The 17,070-nt window shown below is 41.0% G+C and overlaps 1 protein-coding gene across 2 annotated transcripts; it reads right to left on the bottom strand.

Moving 5' to 3' along the window:
- Positions 1 to 7,946: 7,946 nt before the first annotated feature.
- LOC121539942 (aquaporin-4) lies at positions 7,947 to 14,236 on the bottom strand. 2 transcript variants are annotated; one of them, XM_041848592.1, is made up of 5 exons: positions 14,106 to 14,236; positions 12,739 to 13,219; positions 12,015 to 12,179; positions 9,385 to 9,465; positions 7,947 to 9,020 (listed from the first exon to the last, which is right to left on the bottom strand). In XM_041848592.1, the coding sequence occupies exons 1-5, from the start codon at positions 14,186 to 14,188 to the stop codon at positions 8,748 to 8,750; spliced, it is 1,083 nt and encodes a 360-aa protein (XP_041704526.1). In that variant the 5' UTR covers positions 14,189 to 14,236; the 3' UTR covers positions 7,947 to 8,747. The 2 variants fall into 2 exon arrangements, with proteins under 2 accessions (XP_041704526.1, XP_041704527.1); XM_041848593.1 differs by having other exon boundaries at positions 12,889 to 13,219.
- Between the last annotated feature and the right edge of the window lie 2,834 nt (positions 14,237 to 17,070).

The following is a 17,070-nucleotide window of genomic DNA, read 5'->3' as shown; positions in this document are numbered from 1 at the left end:
GACAGCAACCCCAGATAAGCCATCAGCACCCTCTACATGTACAGGACCATGGACAGCGACACCTAACAAGGCTACAGAGCTCAGAATTTCCTCACCACAAGTGATTAATCATTTTGGCAGCAAATTGTAGCGCTTGTCCACTATCCTAGCAGATGTGTGAAACACCGCTGCTAGCCTATAAGTTCCACTAACCACCTCCACAACCTGTACGAGGAAATGAAAAACTAACCCAATCTCAGACAGTTCTTACCTGAAACATCCAACATCAATCCTTGGTTTCCTGATCTGAATCCAGGCTATATGCTGCTTCCCCGGCATGCCAGAGAGAAAGGGCTAGCGAGGGAGGGAAGACAACCACATACAGCGAACAGGTGCTCCGAGGCTCCGCTAGCCCCTCAGGTTATTCCTCCATTCTCTGTACACACACGAGAGAGACAACAACTTCTATCAAATCAATATTATTCTGGCTTCCATTTATAGCTTTTATAATAATCAACTCTATACAACAATAATCATTATATTCCAGTATATTCGGAAAGTATTCAGACTCCTTCCCTCTTTCCACATTTTGTTACGTTACAGCCTTGTTCTAAAATTGATTAAATATTTTTTTCCCCTCATCAATCTACACACAATACCCCATAATGACAAAGCGAAAACAGGTTTTTACCTCATTTTTCTAATTTATTACAAATAAAAAACAGAAATAGCTTATTTACATAAGTATTCAGACCCTTTGCTACAACTCGAAATTGACATCAGGTGCATCCTGTTTTAATTTATGTTTCTACAACTTGATTGGAGTCCACCTGCGGTAAATTCAATTGATTGGACATGATTTGGAAGGGCACACACCTGTCTATATAAGGTCCCACAGTTGACAGTGCATGTCAGTGCAAAAACCAAGCCATGAGGTCAAAGGAATTGTTCGTAGAGCTCCGAGACAGGATTGTGTTGAGGCACAGATCTGGGGAAGGGTACCAAAACATGTGTGCAGTATTGAGACTAGTAAGACTCTTCCTAGAGCTGGTCCCCCAGCCAAACTGAGCAATCGGGGGAGAAGGGCCTTGGTCAGGGAGGTGACCAAGAACCCGATGGTCAATCTGACAGATTGGCCAGACGGAAGTGGCCAGACGGAAGCCACTGCTCAGTAAAAGGCACATGACAGCCTGCTTGGAGTTTGCCAAAAGGCACCTAAAGGACTCAGACCATGAGAAACAAGATTCTCTGATCTGATGAAATTAAGATTGAACTCTTTGGCCTGAATGCCAAGCATCACGTCTGGAGGAAACCAGGCACCATCCCTACGGTAAAGCAAGGTGGTGGCAGCATCATGCTCTGGGGATGTTTTTCAGCGGCAGGGACTGGGAGACTAGTCAGGATCAAAGGGAAAGATAAACGGAGAAAGTACAGAGAGATCCTTGATGAAAACCTCCTCCTGAGCGCTCAGGACTTCAGACTGGGGCAAAGGTTCACCTTCCAACAGGACAACAACCCTAAGCACACAGCCAAGACAACGCAGGAGTGGCTCCGGGACAGCGACGCTCCCCATCCAACCTGACAGAGCTTGAGAGGATCTGCAGAGAAGAATGGGAGAAACTCCCCAAATACAGATGTGCCAAGGTTGTAGCATCATACCCAAGAAGACTCGAGGCTGTAACCGCTACCAAAGGTGCTTCAACAAAGTACTGATTAAAGGGTCTGAATACTTAAGTAAATGTGATATTTCCATTTTTATTTTATAAGAGACATTTGTTAAAATTAATACAAACCTGTTTTTGCTTTGTCATTATGGGGTATTGTGTGTAGATCAATGAAGAAAAAAAAAATATTTAATTGTTTTAGAATAAAGCTGTAACGTAACAACATTTTGAAAATGTCAAGGGGTTTGTTTGGATAGGCTCCCTGCCATAGAGTCCTGTCTCTTTCGCGCTCCTGCCCTTTAGCTCACCTCCGCTGCTCTCCGTACGTCGGGAGAGGCTACGAATTAAAAGGATCTCGGCATTGATGTTAATCGTGATGTTTAGTTTTGATGGATGGAGAGCTACTGCTGACGGTGGTTATATAAACTGTAGCTTGTGTCAATCGCAAGTATTTATCCAAAGTGCTTGATATGAGCAAATGTGTAGGCCTACTGTACATTAGAGCAAAATGACCTCTTGGACACTATTTAGACCAATCAACAGTGTGAATCTCAATCAAGAGGAAGAGATATGAGCCAGACTGTGTTGACTATTCAGTAAGGAACGGATAAAGTGTGTGTCAACATCTCTAATTTCATTATTGTGTATGCTGACCTGTATCTATAGAGAAGATATGATGCTGACCTGACCCATGTTTGCCCTTCTCCCTCCAATTAATTTAAATGGAGCAATTATATAAAAACATGTAATAAATAGAAATTGCCATATGATAGAACAGAGCTCTGTGAGGAGAGAGGGGCTCCACTGTACCAACATCACAGTTTACTAAGCACTTTCCTGGGAATGGCCTACTGTATACACACACACACACACATGCATGCACAAGACATGCTCTCAGCCCTTATAGAAAAACCACATGATTCTCACGTGATCACATATGATTTTCTGTGATCTCATATGACTACGGGATTTTATGTGAAGTTAATGTGATAATGTGAAAACGTGAAAAAATATCTCATGTGAAATAAATGTGTTAACATGGGGATGCAAAGTTTCAACATGTGATACCATGAAACTACACATGACAACATTTGAAAACCCAGGTGTCAAATGTCACTGAGAATGTTTTACTTTATAATGCATAATTGACATGAATTCAATCAAGGTCTCCTACAGGTTTTGTCTGGTTCCCTTATTTTTTTCCCAGGGACTTTCCCAAGAACATTGTGTCTTGGTCCCCTGGATTACTTGTGATTCAACCTCACTTGGGATTTGAACACACAACCTCTAATTGCTAGGTACCTGAAGTTCCTGATGCACCACCAGGTCTCTGGACTTAATGGAGATTGACTATACATATATTGCCAAGAATAAATGTTTGCACTTTGCCTAAAGTATATAAGACAGTGGAGGCTGCTGAGGGGAGGACGGCTCATAATAATGTCTGGAAAGGAGTGAATGGAATGGCATCAAACACATGGAACCCATGTGTTGGATGTCTTTGATTCCAGTCCACTAATTCCACTCCAGCCATTACCACGAACCTGTACTTCCCAATTAAGGTGCCACCAACCTCCTGTGATATACAACAACTTGTAGGTGTTATTTATATAACAGGACAGTACGCTGTTGTATTCTGATTTAAATTAGTGTATGTTTTTTATTTTTTATTTTGTACTGTGACCACACTTGAGACTTAGCTGGGATTTGTCGTTAGCAACCTGAAATGTCCTGCTACATTTTCTGCTACACCACTAGGTATGTGAACATAAAAGAGATATGGCTACAGATTTATTGACAAGAAGACATTTCTGCACTTTGCTCAAATCTTCCTAGAATCTATTAAATCATTGTTCAATTATCACCACCAATGTTAAATCAACATAAAACTAGCAGTGCTCAAGGACACTTGACATAGAGTATACATGAACAATTCAGGGATTTGAACTTGCAACCGCTTGGTTGAGCGCATCAATGTTTCTGCAGTGCCACCAGCTTCATACTTATTGCTTGGAATATGTATTAATTAACACACTAAAAAATAAGTGCATGGTTAGGGTACAGCGTTGTTCCCTGGGGTACAAAAAAGTGAAAAGTACACTTCACAGGTACATATATGAACGCACATGGTACAGTTCGGTACCTTGTAGGTATAATGGTGAATTGTTCTACCCAATATTTAGAATTTAAGGAATGCTCATCATTGATAGGTGGGGGCAAAATACTGATATCATGATATGGTCAAATATACAGCACCAGTCAAAAGTTTGGACACACCTACTCATTCAAGGGTTTTTCTTTATTTTTACTATTTTCTACATTGTAGAATAATAGTGAAGACATCAAAACTATGAACTAACACATATGGAATCATGTAGTAACCAAAAAAGTGTTAAACAAATCTAAATATATTTTAGATTTTAGATTCTTCAAAGTAGCCACCCTTTGCCTTGATGACAGCTTTGCACACTCTTGACATTATCTCAACCAGCTTCATGAGGTAGTCACCTGGAATGCATTTCAATTATCCTCTAAGGGATCGGTGTCCATTATATGGGACGGTTGTTGCTCAATATGCGATATGTGACTAGAATGGTGTTGTAAACAACAGCCAACTTTCTGGGACACCGATTCTTGTTAATCTAACTGCAGTGTCTAATTTACAGTAGCTATTACAGCTAAAAAATATGCTATTGTTTGAGGATAAAGCACAACAACAAAACACTTTTATCACGGCAACTGGTTTAGTACATTCACCTCTGAAGGTAAATACCGTACTTACATTCAGTAATCTTGCTCTTATTTGTCATCCTGAGGGTTCCAGAGATAAAGTGTAGTGTAGTTTTGTTTGAAAAATTATTTTATATATTCAAACGTAGGAACAGGGTTCTACAGTTTGAACTCTGACTCCACACTCACCCCGCCCGGCCATCTAGATGTGTGAAGGTTAGTGTCTTTTATGTAGGGAAGCTAATGATCAATCATTTATGACATTCCTGGGAGTGTGCAAACTTAAATGTTGTATTACCATAGCATTTTTGTATGTTCTCTATACCTATATACTTGAAAACCAATTCGGCACATTTGGGAAAACTCCTGGCAGATTTGATACACAATATTGTGTAGTGATGTAATTCTTCACTGGATCAGTCTGGAACTTTGCACATACACTGTTGCCATCTGGTGGACAACATCTAAATTACATCTAGAATCCTACATCACTGTCTGCCCTTTCTCTTGCATTTCAAAGATGATACAACAATTTTTTAAAAATGTTTTATTTTCTTTTACCAGACCTAATGTGTTATATTCTCCTACATTAATTTCACATTTCCACAAACTTTAAAGTATTTCCTTTCAAATGATATCAATAATATGCATATCCTTGCCTCAGGTCCTGAGCTACAGGCAGCTAGATTTGGGTATGTCATTTTAGGCGAAAATTGAAAAAAAGGTCTGATCCGTAAGAGGTTTTTAACAGGTGTGCCTTGTTAAAAGTTAATTTGTGGAATTTATTTCCTTCTTAATGCATTTGAGCCAATCAGTTGTCTTGTGACAAGGTAGGGTTGGTATACAGAAGATAGCCCTATTTGGAACAGCTCAAATAAGCAAAGAGAAACAACAGTCCATCATTACTTTAAGACATGAAGGTCAGTCAATCAGGATAATTTCAAGTGCAGTCGCAAAAACCATCAAGCACTATGATGAAACTGGCTCGTATGAGGACTGCTACAGGAAAGGAAGACCCAGAGTTACCTCTGCAGAGGATAAGTTCTTTAGAGTTACCAGCCTCAGAAATTGCAGCCCAAATAAATGCGTCACAGAGTTCAAGTAACAGACTCAACATCAACTGTTCAGAGGAGACTGCGTGAATCAGGCCTTCATGGTCGAATTGCTGCAAAGAAACCACTACTAAAGGACACCAATAAGAAGAAACTTGCTTGTGCCAAGAAACACGAGCAATGGACATTAGACCGGTGGAAATCTGTCCATTGGTTCGATGAGTCAAAATTTGAGATTTCTGGTTCCAACCGCCGTGTCTTTGTGAGACGCAGAGTAGGTGAACGGATGATCTCCGCATGTGTGGTTCCCACCATGAAGCATGGAGGAGGCGGTGTGATGGTGTGGGGTTGCTTTGCTGGTGACACTGTCTGTGATTTATTTAGAATTCAAGGCACACTTAACCCGCATGGCTACCACAGCATTCTGCAGCGATACGCCATCCCATCTGGTTTGCGAGTAGTGGGACTATCATTTGTTTTTCAACAGGACAATGACCCAACACACCTCCAGGCTGTGTAAGGGCAATTTTACCAAGAAGGAGAGTGATGGAGTGCTGCATCAGATGACCTGGCCTCCACAATCACCCGACCTCAACCCAATTGAGATGATTTGGGATGAGTTGGACCGCAGAGTGAAGGAAAAGCAGCCAACAAGTGCTCAGCATAATTCTGAACTCCTTCAAGATGGTTGGAAAAGCATTCCAGGTGAAGCTGGTTGAGAGAATGCCAAGAGTGTGCAAAGCTGTCATCAAGGCAAAGTGTTGCTACTTTGAAGAATCTAAAATCTAAAATATTTAGATTTGTTTAACACTTTTTTGGTTACTACATGATTCCATATGTGTTATTTCATAGTTTTGATGTCTTCACTATTATTCTACAATGTAGAAAATAGTAAAAATAAAGAACAACCCTTGAATGACTAGTTGTGTCCAAACTTTTGACTGGTGCTGTATATTTGACCATATCATGACCCCACCAGTATTTTGCCCTCACCTATCAATGATGAGCATTCCTTAAATTCTAAATATTGGGTAAAAAAAGTACCATGAATGAGTAGGTGTGTCCAAACGTATGACTGGTACTCTGTAGCTCAGCTGGTAGAGCATGGCGCTTGTAACACCAGGGTAGTGGGTTTGATCCCCGGGACCACCCATACACAAAAATGTATGCACGCATCACTGTAAGTCACTTTGGATAAAAGCGTCTGCTAAATGGCATATTTTTAAAATATTTGTTTTATGTGTATGCGTATTTGGAAGGTAGCTTAGTGGTTAAGAGCGTTGTGCCAGTAACTGAAAGGTTGCTGGTTCTAATCCCCGAGCAGACTAGGTGAAAAATCTGTCAATGTGTCCTTGAGCAAGGCACTTAACCCTAATTGCTCCTGTAAGGCGCTCTGGATAAGAGCGTCTGCTAAATGACAAAATAATAAATACATGTAAAGTGTTTAAGTATTTGATGCTGATGCAAGTTGAGCACCTTCTTTGACACTGTCTGTTCTGCAAACTTTGTAAGAGCAAGTGTCACTAATGAGCTGCTCTGTAAAAATGTTATTGTGTATTTCCCAGTAATTTTACATTAACTTAACTGGAAACCATTTGTCAGTAAATTATTGTAAAGTTCATAATAACACACAGGCAACTGGCTGCCACTTGCAATACATGCCAGTAACCTACTGTGCCTTCAGTGACTCTTCTGTTGACATACATTACTTGCTAATTGGCAGCATACTGTAGCAGTGGCATGCTTGTGCCTTCCCAAAAACTAAAACTCAAGCCTTTCCTGAGGTCGTTGGTGCCCTCTGCTGTTAGACAGTGGTAAGTACACCTGCACACTGCTCAAACTTAAGTTTAAGTTTATAGCCTCAAACATGCAGGGGATTTGTTTTGGAAAACATTGTATCCCCATAGTGCTGGGATAGGGAAAACATACTCTACATTAGAAATCCTGTTGCTAAATCAATCAACCAATTAATTCATCAATAAATTAATCAACCAATCCATCGGCCAGTTAACTTAATTAGTTATGAGGTACCTCAGTATACTGCAGCACAGCTCAGTGGAGAGACAATTTATATAAAATTCAAGAGATATGCCCAACATTTTAACAGTAGAAAAACAACATGAAACAGCTACATGATCTGCTCTTTACACAATCACTCAATAGATTATAGTATTTACCTAAAACAGAGGAAGATCAGTCTGTGAGTGTATGAGAGTGTGTGCGTCTGTGATTAAGTGCTTGAATTAATCTGTATCGCTGAAGTTATAGCGCGCTTGAAATTTAAAGGTAATTTCCGATTGAGCTGAGATATGCGGTCTCCACTAACGTGGGGAAATTGCCTTTAAATTCCTATGCGCTGTAGCGCAGCTCTTCAGCGCTACGGATTGAATCGAGCCCAAAATATGTTTGTGAGAGAGAGGGATAGGAGGGGAGGACATATTAACAAAAGCAATAATCATAAGGAAGGGAGACAGTAAAAGAGTAAAAATAAATACAGTAAAAGTATAATAAATCTCTCCAATCCACCTCCAATAATCTTTATTCATGAACATTGTTCATCCCTGCCACATCTTATTTACATATGTAACCGGTGTGAAATGGCTAGCTAGTTAGCGGTGCACGCTAGTGGCATTTCAATTGATAACATCACTTGCTCTGAGACCTTGAAGTAGTTGTTTCCCTTGCTCTGCAAGGGCTGTGGCTTTTGTGGCGCGATAGGTAGCGATGCTTCTTGGGTGACTGTCGTCAATGTGTTCAGAGAGTCCCTGGTTCAAGCCCAGGTTGGGGCGAGGAGAGGGACGGAAGCAACAGTCTGTGTGTGATATAGCCATATATGAACTCATAAGTTAGTAAATCAATATCTGTTATCTATTGGAGAAACATCTCATATAGATCATTCAGGCCATAAAGGATGAGAAGAGAAAGAGAGGAGCACCCAGTAGAAAGGGTGGAGATTTTAACACGCACACTGAGAAAGGAGGACCGCGGCTGTATGTTATCTAGGGGTTGGTCTGTATTTGTGTCTATATTGCAAGTGTCTACATACAGAGTATGCTGTATGTGTTAAGTCTGTCTGTTTCTCTACAGAAGGCAAATCTATGGTTATGTCTACAGTCTTTGACTGTCAGTTTGCATAGCAGGTCAGTCTCTGTAAGAGGTCAAGTCAGTCATAAGAGTAAGTCTTTAGGTCGGTCTCTGTCAGTATTTAAGACATCAGTCTGTCAGAGATCAGTCTCTAAAAGATGTCAGTCTCTTTGAGGGGAGGGTATAGGTTAGGGGACTGTACAGCGGTCTGGTCTTCTCTCCCAGTGCACCTCACTAGTCATACAGAGGAGAGCACCTCCCCTGACGTCTCTCTCTCCCTCTCCTTCTGTTCGGCTCTCTCCACATCCATCACGGTGAAGGGGTGTTCTTTGACCAGTTGGACGCGGTCTGCCCTTAAGCTGCTCTGGACCTCGCGGTATTTGGTGGAGGTGAAGTCAGTCTTGGAAAGGACCTCAGTATAACGTCTCTTCAGCTCAGGGTCGGGACAGAACAAGTACTCATACAGAGTTGCAGCTATCACACCGCCCAGCACTGGGCCTACCCAGTACACCTGAGATGAGACAGAGGGAGAACTGTTAGTATAATGTAGATACCTGTGTGTGTATGTATGTATGTATGTATGTATGTATGTATGTACGTACATACGTATGTATGTACGTACATACGTATGTATGCATGTATGTGTCCCTATGTGTGTCTATGGGTGCGTCAGTGTGAGAGCATAGCAGTGTGTGTGATGTATCTGATGTATATAAGTGAAGTTGTGAGAGAGGATGTATGCGCTTGTGTTTGAGTGATTGCATGTGGTTGTATAATGTTGTGTGTAGCTTGTGTATGGTTGTGTATGGTTGTATGTGGTTGTATATGTTTGTATGTGGTTGTATGTGCATTGTGTATCATTTGTTCTCTCTTACCCAGTGGTTCTCCCAGCTCCAGGTGACCATGGCAGGTCCAAATGATCGAGCAGGGTTCATACTGGCACCAGTGTAGGGGATCTAAACAGAGGAGTATAGAGATATTACACACATATACTAATTGGGACATTCCAACCAGAGGACTTGTGTAGTGTAGTTTCCATGGTTATTTTGGCCCCAGGTAGCAATATGGCCAGTTTGGCAAACCATCATGGATCCAAACTCCTACACTGGCGATTGCAATGGAACATTCAGTAATTTTGTTAATTAACAGGTAATCTATGAAAATCTATGGTAACTTTTGTAATTTATACTTGAACAACATGTGTTATTCAAAATGTTTTCATATATACAGTAGTATTCCGTTTTTATATCTGTGTCCATATTGTCCATGAGTTTCTAGTCGATGGATAGACCATATGGTTCAAGAGGAAATAGCCATACGCGGGGCTCTAAAGTGCGACGGAATATTTTGCTGTGCGACCAGAAGTTTTATTTTGGGAGCACTGTGGGACTATGAAAAAAATATCCAAGATAATAATTGTTGTAATGATAAGGCTTTCCTGTACCGTTGTTTCCGAGTGCTTTAGAGAAACAAGCGAGAGCAGATTCGTTTGTGTGAAGGTTGCATCATTACTACAGCGAAAACGGCTTGCTTCTAGCCCAACCAGGTCAAAAGATCTGACCGATATTCCCGGCGCAACATTTCTATCTTCCTAATGCTGGGACCGCATTTTACATTAAAAAACCATGTCGTGGGCTGTTCTAAAACTACTCGCGCGTCGACGTTGTTAACCATTTGTTTTCACTTTGTTCAGTCATGTTACCTCATTGGCTAGCTTCCTAACAAGCTGGTAACTTTAACCAGTATATCTAAAAATTTGGGGGCACAGAAGGAAAGGAAAAGGAGATCAATGACCATGGCAATGAACGAAAGACAGATCGCTTGCATGTCTTCGTCACAAACCTGATGTTTTTAAAGAGACAGTTTGCCATTTAATGTAACGCATGTCAATAGCAAAATTGTGCTTTTACACTGGGGGGTGTCGTCACTAGTTACCACAGCCACAATGTCATAATTATGCCTAAACCCTGCCTATTTCTACTATTTATCTTCTTAAAATCCGATTTTAAACTTAACCCTAAACGTAACCACACTGCTAACCATATACCAAACCCTAACCTTACATTAAGACCAAAAATATTTTGTTTTCATGAATATTTACAATAAAGCCATTTATGAATTTGTGGCTGTGGTAACAATGTAGAAACCTAATATTCCATTAACATTTGAGTCATTTAGCAGACGCTCTTATCCAGAGCAACTTACAGTTAGTGAATACATTTTTCATACTGCCCCCCCATGGGAATCGAACCCACAACCCTGGCATTGCAAGCGCCATGCTCTACCAACTGAGCTACAGGAGGCACAAATGACTTTGTAATTTCAATAAAAGGTATTCGTATCAACATTTTAGCTTTTATAATAAACTAATGTATTTACAGTGTTACATATTAGTTTCTAGGCCACAACATGTGCTTCAAAAGTAGCTAGAACTCATATAGGCCCAATACATGCTGTATCTCAATCAATTTACAAAATGTTATTTTCTGGTGCTCCTTAATTTCATTTGGTGCTCCTAACTTTTTTTATTTGGGAGCTCCAGTGCTACCAATGAAATGTTTTAATTTAGAGCCCTGGCCATAGGTCAGACCTACCTCTTCAAAGAGTATCTTTAATAATCCCACAGCACCCCCACCCTGCAAAAACATAACATTACATAAAAATAACTAACACCATTTCAATTTGTGAACTAACACTCACGCTTGACTTTTTCCTACGAGACTGCCTTTGCTGATAGCTAATTTATTTAGGAAAAATGTATAACTGAGATGTGGTTGTCTCACCTAGGCATCTTAAAATGAATGCACTAACTCTAAGTTTCTCATGAAAAGAGCGTCTGCTAAATTACAAAAAAATGTAATGTAAAATGTAGCCTGATTAATGAAAAAAGCATCTAATCAACAATGGCATTATTTTAAATTAACTATGCAACTCTTCCAACTACTGTCTTTTTTGGTGCCAAAACATTTACAACAAAGACTAATTGACATAGTAAAATAAATAAAAGTGTGTAAAAACACTCATGAATGGTATTCACTAAGTTGATGGTTTATATTTATGATGTTTTACAGCTTTGTCTTTCCATTTTTTTTATCATCTTATTTTATTATTTTATATATTTTACACGTAATAAGGCCACAATAAAATAAAGGTTAAATAAAATAAAAAAATAAAACCAGAAGACCAGAGATAATTACAGACACTTGTGATAAACTGAAGTAGCTACCCAAAAAGGCCCCTAGATGTCATGTGAGAAAATTCCCCAAAACATTGAAAGTTACCAAAGTTCTGGTAGTTTACTGGTACGCTTTCAATGTTATCAGTAATATACCCTCCCTTTGCAACCCTAGCTATTGCTGAAAACAGGTTAGTGTTGAGGCTAGGGTTAGGGCTAGAGTTAGGTTTAGGGGCTAGGGGTAGGGGGTAGTGCTAGGGTTAAGGTTAGTGTTCCTCGTTGACTGATTAAGTGTTGCTAACTCTGTTGGCTATCTGAGGTACTACTCACAGCAAACAGGTGTCCAATGCAGACAGAGAAGCCGATGGCCAGGGCAGCCGAGCCCTTCAGGTCGCTGCGTTTGGAGTCACAGGTGGCGAACACAGTGAAGACGAGCTCAAAGGTGATGAAGAATTCTATCACCAGGGCGTGGCCCACAGAGATACTGGTGTTCACCTGGGGAGAGTCACATGACCTTGGTTAGCCAACAGGACAGGATGTAAGGCCCATGCAGTAGACATGAGGACAAGGTCTGAGTCCCAAATGGCACCCTATTTCCTATAAAGTAGAACCCTTTCTGTGGAAAGGGTTCTACATGGAACCCAAAAGGGTTCTACCTGGAATCAAAAAAGGTTCTTTAAAGGATTCCCACTGGGCACACACTGGTTGAATCAACGTTGTTTCCATGTAATTTCATAGAAATGACGTTGAACCAACGTGGAATAGATGTTGAATTGACGTCTGTGCCCACTGGGTTAGCTTATGGGGCCAGCCAAAGAACATATTTAGGCTCTAGATATAGCACATTTTATTCTAAGAGTGTAATTTCTCTTCAATGATGATGAAAACAGTTAACATACCCTATAGTCAGTTTGAATAAGTCAACAGAATTGGCTTTCAGACAAAAAACTCCAAACACTCAACTTCTATTCATTCTACAATTAAGACGACTATTTCAGTCACATCCAGATTATCAATGTTAAAGTCCAGAGTCAATCTCCCCCCTCCTCCTTACTGATGTGACGCCCATCTCGCCCCTGACGGTGCCTGGAGTAACCCCGTAGAGCACAGCCGCCCCCACTACCGCCCCCAGACACTGGGCCAGCACGTAAAACACAGCCTTTGCCAGGCTGAGTCTCCGAGTCACCACCATGGCAGTAGTCACCGCAGGGTTAATATGGGCTCCGCTGATGTGTCCGAAGCACTGGACCAGGGTGGCGATACTGAGTCCGAAGCAAAGGGAGATGAGGACCAGGTCAGGGTGGGGTGGATGCTCCTCCTTGACTGCCCAGTTGATGGTGGAACCCAGGCTGAGGAGGACGAAGATCATCATGGCCAAGAACTCCGCCCCGACGGAACGCCAGAACTCCTGCGTCCAGATCCCCTTGAAGGCAGCCATGATCTGGTCACTACAGCAACACGCAGGCCAGGAAGGAGAAGAGATGGGTTGCCACTGTTCGGTACGTAAAGGACTGACACACCGGGACCAACACGTCCTGCAGAGAGGGAGAGAGAGAGAGACCGAGAGAGAGGAGAGAGGATGAGGATGAGGGAGAGGATAAAGAAGAGGAGAGAGAGGGTAAGGTGGAGGGGAAAGAAAGAAAGAGTGAGACAGAGAGAAGGAAGGAAGGAAAGGGTAGAACAAAAACAGTGTGAGAAAGGAGACAAAGGGAAAGCAGGTGCCCTCCAGCTTCACTCACTGGTAGCTTATAAATATACGTTTATTTTACAAAAATTTGAACAACAAATTTGGCCCTGCAGTGCACTGTTAATAGATGATGCTGATGATGTTTTGTGTGTATCCATCAACATCCCCACACTGCTGATATAGGCTACACTGCTCAGTTTGGGTAGGGAACAGACAGATCATCGCTGATTATAATAGCCTATCTGTCCATGATGAAGCCTTTCGAGTTTCTCCGCCATTCTAGTTCTAATTTGCGCGCAATTCTTATGGAAATTTGTTCCATTTGAGTGGCTCGCTCTGCGCACTCCACATTCCGGGAAGCACCAGATGGGAAAGAAGCAAGGGGGGAGAAGAGAGACGATGGGACAACAGAGATCGTAAACAACCACCATACAGAATGAGAATGAGAGGTGCAGACCGGAGCCTACCAAAATGAGCAGGACAGAGAACACAACAGAAAAACAACTAAATAATACAACGCCATTTTCGTTATAAAAATAACCAAGGTTATATATTAGGCTGCAAAAGGGACACATTATCTTTTATATTCACGTATGTGGTGAGAATAACTAATCATGCAGGTAGGCTGAAAATAAATCCATATCACCAAGGAATAAATAGGTTACCCTATCAGAGAAACTTAACGGAAAATCCATCAATAAACCAATAGTATAGGCCATGAAAGACAAACTTACCGGCAACATTCATTCCTTACATTTTCTGAAATATTAACGCGGGTATAATCTCCACTCAAACGTATGCCTATTTGTGATGGCATATTACCCACAAACTATAAGCTAGGCTACATGTAAAAACAAGTAAATCTAAAAGTGTAACATTCCAAAGCACATGCACCTGCCACAGACGCAAGTCGGAGACAGAACTATTCTAATCAAGACTTTCCTTGTACTCTCTTTGTAGCTACTTACGTGGGAATGGTGCGTCTGGAGGAGTGGAGAAGTGTGTGTGAGTGAGTTTGGAAGTTTGGAAGCGACCTTGAAGGCAGTGGTGCTAAAAGTACCCAATTGCCATACTTGAGTAAAAGTAAAGATAACTTAATAGAAAATGACTCAATTGAAAGGGAAAGTGTAAAATGCTACTTGAGTAAAAGTCTAAAATTATTTGGTTTTAAATACACTTAAGTATCAAAAGTAAATGTAATTGCTAAAATATACTTATAATATTAAGCAAACCAGATGGCACGATTTTTATTTATTTTATTTACTGATAGCCAGGGGCACAGTCCAACATTCAGACATAATTTACATTGAAGCATGTGTGTTTAGTGAGTCCGCCAGAAAAGAGGCAGTAGGGATGACCAGGGATGTTCTCTTGATAAGTGTGCGAATTGGACCATTTTCCTGTCCTGCTAAGCATTCAAAATGTAACATGTACTTTTGGGTGTTAGGGAAAATGTATGGAGTAAAAAGTACATTAATTTCTTTAGTAATGTAGTGAAGTAAAAGTAAAAGTAGTCAAAACATATAAATAGAAAAGTAAAGTACAGATACCCCCAAAAACGACTTAAGTAGTACTTTTACTTAAGTACAGTGAGGGAAAAAAGTATTTGATCCCCTGATGATTTTGTATGTTTGCCCACTGACAAAGAAATTATCAGTCTATAATTTTAATGGTAGGTTTATTTGAACAGTGAGAGACAGAATACCCAGAAAAACACATGTAAAAAATGTTATAAATTGATTTGCATTTTTAATGAGGGAAATCAGTATTTGACTCCTCTGCAAAACATGACTTAGAACTTGGTGACAAAACCCTTGTTGGCAATCACAGAGGTCAGACGTTTCTTGTAGTTGGCCACCAGGTTTGCACACATCTCAGGAGGGATTTTGTCCCACTCCTCTTTGCAGATCTTCTCCAAGTCATTAAGGTTTCGAGGCTGACGTTTGGCAACTCAAACCTTCAGCTCCCTCCACAGATTTTCTATGGGATTAGGGTCTGGAGACTGGCTAGGCCACTCCGGGACCTTAATGAGCTTCTTCTTGAGCCACTCCTTTGTTGCCTTGGCCGTGTGTTTTGGGTCATTGTCATGCTGGAATACTCCTCCACGACCCATTTTCAATGCCCTGTCTGAGGGAAGGAGGTTCTCACCCAAGTTTTGACGGTACATGGCCCCATCCATCGTCCCTTTGATGCGGTGAAGTTGTCCTGTCCCCTTAGCAGAAAAACACCCCCAAAGCATAATGTTTCCACCTCCATGTTTGACGGTGGGGATGGTGTTCTTGGGGTCATAGGCATTATTCCTCCTCCTCCAAACACGGCGAGTTGAGTTGATGCCAAAGAGCTCAATTTTGGTCTCATCTGACCACAACACTTTCACCCAGTTCTCCTCTGAATCATTCAGATGTTCATTGGCAAACTTCAGACGGCCCTGTATATGTGCTTTCTTGAGCAGGGGGACCTTGCGGGCGCTGCAGGATTTCAGTCCTTCACGGCGAAGTGTGTTACCAATTGTTTTCTTGGTGACTATGGTCCCAGCTGCCTTGAGATGATTGACAAGATCCTCCCGTGTAGTTCTGGGCTGATTCCTCACCGTTCTCATGATCATTGCAACTCCATGAGGTGAGATCTTGCATGGAGCCCCAGATCGAGGGAGATTGACAGTTCTTTTGTGTTTCTTCCATTTGTGAATAATCGCACCAACTGATGTCACCTTCTCACCAAGCTGCTTGGCGATGGTCTTGTAGCCCATTCCAGCCTTGTGTAGGTCTACAATCTTGTCCCTGACATCCTTGGAGAGCTCTTTGGTCTTGGCCATGGTGGAGAGTTTGGAATCTGATTGATTGATTGCTTCTGTGGACAGGTGTCTTTTATACAGGTAACAAGCTGAGATTAGGAGCACTCCCTTTAAGAGTGTGCTCCTAATCTCAGCTCGTTACCTGTATAAAAGACACCTTGGAGCCAGAAATCTTTCTGATTGAGAGGGGGTCAAATACTTATTTCCCTCATTAAAATGCAAATCAATTTATAACATTTATGACATGCGTTTTTCTGGATTTATTTGTTGTTATTCTGTCTCTCACTGTTCAAATAAACCTACCAATAAAAGTATAGACTGATCATTTCTTTGTCAGTGGGCAAATGTACAAAATCAAAATGAAATACTTTTTTCCCTCACTGTACTTTACACCACTGCTTTAAGGATATTTAACCATTTTTTTCCAATTTTCGCCTAAAATGACATACCCAAATCTAACTGCCTGTAGCTCTGGACCTGAAGCAAGGACATGCATATTCTTGATACCATTTGAAAGGAAACACTTTGAAGTTTGTGGAAATGTGAAATTAATCTAGGAGAATATAAACAATATAATATTGCAGTTTAGGCGCAATTTAGATTTTGGCCACTAAATGGCAGCAGTGTGTGTGTGCAAAGTTTCAGGATCCAGTGAACCATAGCAATACTAGACTATTTTGTTTGAAGTCTGCCCAAATGTGTTGAATTGGTCAATTGAAGTACATAACTATAGAGAACATACTAAAATGATATGGTAATACAAAATGTAAGTTTACACACTCCTAGGAATGTCATACATGATGGATCATTAGCTTATACACTAACTTTCACACATCTAGACCGGGCGGGGTGGGTGTGGAGCCAGAGACAGCAAGGGTTCAAACTGTAGAACTCAGTTCTTTCAT

The sequence above is a fragment of the Coregonus clupeaformis genome, chromosome 26 (genome assembly GCF_020615455.1).
Source record: "Coregonus clupeaformis isolate EN_2021a chromosome 26, ASM2061545v1, whole genome shotgun sequence".
Classification (NCBI taxonomy): domain Eukaryota; kingdom Metazoa; phylum Chordata; class Actinopteri; order Salmoniformes; family Salmonidae; genus Coregonus; species Coregonus clupeaformis.
The sequence above is the reverse complement of the archived record's forward strand: the minus strand, read 5'-3'. Positions and strand labels throughout refer to the sequence as shown.

Bases quoted from the DNA above. Each gene is read 5' to 3' on its own strand.
- LOC121539942 (XM_041848592.1), bottom strand. From the start codon at position 14,188: ATGCCATCACAAATAGGCATACGTTTGAGTGGAGATTATACCCGCGTT. The intron at 13,220-14,105 runs GTAAGTTTGTCT...CCCTCTCTGCAG, and splicing joins GTAAGGAATGAATGTTGCCG to GACGTGTTGGTCCCGGTGTG. The intron at 9,021-9,384 runs GTAAGAGAGAAC...GTCTCATCTCAG, and splicing joins GGAGCTGGGAGAACCACTGG to GTGTACTGGGTAGGCCCAGT.